At 46.1% G+C, this 4,992-nt stretch overlaps 1 protein-coding gene across 1 annotated transcript; it reads left to right on the top strand.

Annotated features, from left to right (window-relative positions):
• Positions 1-1,007: 1,007 nt before the first annotated feature.
• Positions 1,008-4,273, top strand: RGS2 (regulator of G protein signaling 2). Its single transcript, XM_069459436.1, has 5 exons — positions 1,008-1,147; positions 2,143-2,244; positions 2,348-2,409; positions 2,974-3,140; positions 3,399-4,273. The coding sequence occupies exons 1-5, from the start codon at positions 1,038-1,040 to the stop codon at positions 3,591-3,593; spliced, it is 636 nt and encodes a 211-aa protein (XP_069315537.1). The 5' UTR covers positions 1,008-1,037; the 3' UTR covers positions 3,594-4,273.
• The last annotated feature ends 719 nt before the right edge of the window (positions 4,274-4,992 follow it).

Genomic DNA, 4,992 nt, shown 5'->3' with positions numbered 1-4,992 from the left:
TCCCCTACTTTTTGCCAGTTAAGTGTTCTGGTAAATTCTAAGCCAACTAAGAATGAATCATGAGGAAATCCTGACTCCTTGCACTCTTAAATGATTCCGGTGCATTAGAGCTGTGAAATCTTTGCATCTCCGCTCTCTACTACCGTAAGATCTGTTAATTTGCTTTGGCAGGAAACGGGGCCAAGGGGTCCCGAAGAATAACTATGCCACCCGACGGACACATCCAGCCACATGCCTAGTAGTGAGGGAAATGGAAACCCAATTAAAGCACCGTCTTCTGATAAAGTCACTTTCTCCTGTCCCCTCATTGACTCCAGGATGCCCATTCCAGCTGCAGAGCATGTTGCGCCACCTGGCCCTGGGCCAACCGGTCCAGGTTCCTCCGGTTCACTGTTTCCTTCCACAGATGAAGGGGAGTCGCACAGGGCAACGGGCGAGGGTCCCCGCGCGGCCTCAGCTCACAGACCCGGTGGTGTCGCGCGAGTCCCGGAGCAGGACTGCAAACAAGTGAGACCCGGGGAAAGAGAGCATGTTCAAGGAAGAAAAGGAAAAGAAAGCCCATTCTTAATTCAAACCGAGGCCACTGCGCTCTGCCGGGCAGCAGAAACCATCATCACCCCCGTTCGGTGTCCGGGACCCGCGAGCACGAGCGAGGGGAGGGCGGGCGCCCGCCAGGCCGCGCGCAGCCTCCGAGCGCGGACGCCGCCGGCCCTCGGCAAAAGGTCGCGGCGCCGGCGCGCACAGAAAGGCCTCGGTCTGCTCGCAGCCCGGCCCCACCCCGGCCGCCGCGACCCGGCCGACTGCGCACGAAGCCGGGCAGCGGACGTCAGCAGCGCCCTGCCTTCGAGACCCTTCGGCGGCTGCCGTGACTGCCGCAGGGTGGCGCTGAGCCCGCCCCCGAGCCCTACAGCCGGCCAATCCGCGCCCTCTGGAGGAGGGGCCGGCGCCCTGTGGCCACGCCTCCGGGCCGCGGCCCTTTATAAATGCCGCGGCGCACGCCCTCCGGTAAAACGCGGCGTCGCCAGCGGAGGACTGTGATGCAGAGTGCCATGTTCCTGGCTGTCCAGCACGACTGCGGCCCCATGGACGGCAGCGCAGGCAGCGGCCCCAAGAGCGAGGAGAAGCGGGAAAAGATGAAACGAACCCTGTGAGTATGGCTTTCCTGCCTGGCCCGCGACCCCCTGCGACCTAGCGGGGCAGGTTTGCTGCAAACGCCGTACTTCGGGCTGGGCTTGGCGTTAGGAAACTGTAGCCTGCGCCTCTGCAGGAAAACAAAACGTGGAAAGATTAATTTGCTAGGTAAGGCAAATCTGTATGAAATGTACTTATTTTGTGAGCGAAGGACGCTGGTAGAGTTTAGGAACTGAGAATTCTTGATATGAGGGCGGCGGTAGATGCGCTAGGAAATTGCGGCTTGGCTTTGTGTCCTGCATTTAAAATGACATCAGAAGCCTGCGGCTGAAGCGCGTCCCCAGCATTCGTACGTTGTCTGCTGAGTTCTGATCAGCTTACACAGCTGCTGGGTGAGATGTTTTTACTGGTTCTGAATATACTCGTTTTAAGTCCATTTTTGCTTAATTATAGAGCAGATCTCACCTGGCCACGAATGTGGAACAAATAATTGTTCTGCAGCATCTGCTGAAAAGCCGTGTAGGTGGGAAGGGGGAAGCGCAGAGGAATCAATCACACACACACTCTTCTTTGTGCAAAGCCTCTGGCGTGGTCCAGAATCTCCTGTTCTTAAGGGGAGAAGGGACGTGAGTGCGGTCCAGCCCAAGGCAGTTCCACTGCTGTCGGTTTCATCGAGTGTAAAATATCTTGAAATTGTAATTCACTTTGCGAAGAAATTGCTGTCCTTTGTGGGCCAGAAACAGCATCTGCCTTTTGACTAAATTCATTAACAATTCATTAAAATACCCTAGTGATTTTAGGTAGTCCTACCCTTAGTTGTAAAGCTAGCAGTTATGTTCAGATGAATGTATGAAACTGTTCAGTACATTAGGTTTAAATGTTTACTGGGTAAAACAATTCTTGAAGAGTTCTTTGTCTTATGTGGTTTGTCTCTAGCTATGGGGTGATTTATTTGGTAAAAATGCTTTCAGCTGCAATGTTTCCACTTAGTGATTTTTTTTTTTTTCCTAGCTTAAAAGATTGGAAGAACCGTTTGAGCTACTTCTTGCAAAATTCCTCCACTCCTGGGAAACCCAAAACCAATAAGAAAAACAAACAGCAAACTTTCATTAAGTAAGTTGAGAATCCTGTTACTTGCAAATTTGAGTAGTTAGCTGCTGAACTGGAAGGGGGAACTCTGATGTGCGTGAGCTGACGTGCAGAACATCTCTTGCAGGCCTTCTCCTGAGGAAGCACAGCTGTGGTCAGAAGCATTTGATGAGCTGCTGGCCAGTAAATGTAAGTTAACTCTTGAATTTGATCCCCTGCTAATGTCACAAAAGCCTGGAAAGGCTGTCTGCAGGACAAAGGAGCAGCTTGCCCGAAGGGAATTAGACTGTGCAATCACTATAGCACATGGCCCGTTTTTCTCTCCTTTATTTCCCAGCGTTTAACCATGGAAATGCATGTAGTGTTCACTCCAGGTGGGAAAGAGAAATTAGCCTAAAAAAAATTAAAGTGGCAGTTGCGTCTGGTTAAGGTTGAGTCAGCTTTTCCATTGCATACACTGTTTTCAAAAGGCTTAGTTCCCAGAGAATTTATGGCTCCCCTATAAATATTTATTTTGCACTGACAGTGAAGTTAAGTATTTATATTTGTGTAGCAGAATGCCAACTTAAACATTTTGCCTACTGGCATCTTAGTTCTTTAAAGTGCTAAATTCTGAGGATTACAGGTTTGAGCACCATCTAAAATTGCTATTATCTAGAAATAAAATATGGGGGAGAAGGTCTAGAAAAAACTAAGATGATTTGATCACTCAGTTTTTCACACTCTGCACGCCTTTTTTCCTCCCCCTTTAAGATGGTCTTGCTGCATTCAGGGCTTTTTTAAAATCTGAATTCTGTGAAGAAAATATTGAATTCTGGCTGGCCTGTGAAGACTTCAAAAAAACCAAATCACCCCAAAAGCTGTCCTCCAAAGCAAAGAAAATATATACTGACTTCATAGAAAAGGAAGCTCCAAAAGAGGTAAGAAAAAAAATTCCTCGTTTCAGCATAATTTGGAAATCTTTAGAACAGAAGTGAAACAAAAGAATTGAAGAGATGTCAAAGCAGGAGTGGAAGGAGTGGTAAAAAGCTTTTTCCCCTATTGTAGCCTTCAATTAAATTTCTCCAGTGATGTGGCTGGTAGAGCTAATCACACAGTTTTTATTTTTTGTTTTCAAATATTAAATTTCAGTCTCTAACGCTAAATGCTGAATAAACCACTCTTCTGTTTTATTTCAGATAAACATCGACTTTCAAACCAAAACCCTGATTGCTCAAAATATACAAGAGGCTACGAGTGGCTGCTTTACAACTGCCCAGAAAAGGGTCTACAGCTTGATGGAGAACAACTCTTATCCCCGTTTCTTGGAGTCAGAATTCTACCAGGACTTGTGTAAAAAGCCTCAGATAACCACAGAGCCCCATGCTACATGAGATGAAAAAGGGAGCCCCACAGTGGGAGGACATTTCTTTCTTTTTCCTATGGGGAAAGGCTGCGACCTACCAAAAAGACTGACCTTGAATTTTCAGCCTGGGTGTTCAGGAAACATCACTCAGAACTATTGATTCAAAGTTGGATAGTGAATCAGGAAGCCAGTAACTGTCCAGGAGAAGCTTGCGTCAGGACGGCTTCCCTCACTGTACAGAGCACAGGGAGGGAATCTGTGGTCTGCATGTGGTGGCTCACACTGAAAGAGCAGGAATGTGAAATGATCACGATGTAATTCTTTTGGTACAAAGGCGTTTAAAATCAATAGGTCTGGGATTATGTGGCCTTAGCGAGCTGGCTGTACATCTTTCCCTCCATCAGCCCATGTTACCATGTAGTGGTTTTAGCTTTAGTTTTTTAGTACTTAGTGACATTAAAATGTTTACTATGTGCAAGGGTAGTGAAGTTCTTATGACCACAGAGCATCAGTGCTGTTGTCTCACATATCACTGAAACTGACAGTGGTCCGTGTTCGTGTTATTAATGGCGTGTGAAATAGAATGAGTGCTCTTGTGTAGAAACTACAATGTCTGTTGTGAGTGCCAAAATCAGTCTTGAAGGCAGCTAAACTTTGAAGTGGTCTTTGAATACTTTTAATAAATTTATTTTGATAAATAACATTGAACACTTGGAATCCAGTTGTGATTTGATTTTATTTGATTTTTGGTAATGGAAATAATGGCAGATACAAGGGAAAACACTTTTTCTAGTTATTGTGCAGATACCGTGCCTGTCCAGTGAGAATTGAAAGTCCTCAGAAGTAAGAAATGATGGGGAAGATAATTTTTTTTTTTTAAACCTATAAGCATTGTGTAGGTCTAAGGAACTCGAATCACATCCTGAGAACCACCCCCACTTTAAGCTTTATGGTCTTGTAAAACAAAAGAACACTGACCGTTAGCCCTCACAAGCTAAATATGAGGAGTACAATGATGGAGACAAGCACCAGAATTATTTACATAACTAAAGTAAAAGCAGCAGCCGGAGGAGGTGGCTGGCCTGCTGCCTCCCCGGTTTCAAGCTCCGGCAGGTGCAGGCACAGCTTCTAAGCTGCGCACCTGAAATTACTCCCTTTCGTGAGGAATCATACAGATCTCAGGATTTCCAATTCCCCTACCTTTGTTTGGCTAACCAGAGTCTGGTTATGTTACTTTAGGTAACAAAGGCAAAAGGAGTATATGTTTGTTTCTTAGACTTAATCCAGAGCTGTACTTTATCAAATCTGTTGTTTTTCAAATTTAGCAGGCTTTTTTAATGTCATTGGTTATGGTTTTAATAAAAATGAGTGGAAACCCTTGGAGTTAGAAGTCTTGAGCCCAAATAATGACTTCCCATGACTTTGTG

The sequence above is a fragment of the Eulemur rufifrons genome, chromosome 27 (assembly GCF_041146395.1).
Source record: "Eulemur rufifrons isolate Redbay chromosome 27, OSU_ERuf_1, whole genome shotgun sequence".
Taxonomy (NCBI): domain Eukaryota; kingdom Metazoa; phylum Chordata; class Mammalia; order Primates; family Lemuridae; genus Eulemur; species Eulemur rufifrons.
The sequence above is the reverse complement of the archived record's forward strand: the minus strand, read 5'-3'. Positions and strand labels throughout refer to the sequence as shown.

What these genes read in the sequence shown, in the direction of transcription:
- RGS2 (XM_069459436.1), top strand. Translation starts at nt 1,038, where the DNA reads ATGCAGAGTGCCATGTTCCTGGCTGTCCAGCACGACTGCGGCCCCATG. An exon ending in AAACAGCAAACTTTCATTAA is followed by an intron (nt 2,245 to 2,347) that starts GTAAGTTGAGAA and finishes CATCTCTTGCAG; the next exon opens with GCCTTCTCCTGAGGAAGCAC. An exon ending in TGAGCTGCTGGCCAGTAAAT is followed by an intron (nt 2,410 to 2,973) that starts GTAAGTTAACTC and finishes TCCCCCTTTAAG; the next exon opens with ATGGTCTTGCTGCATTCAGG.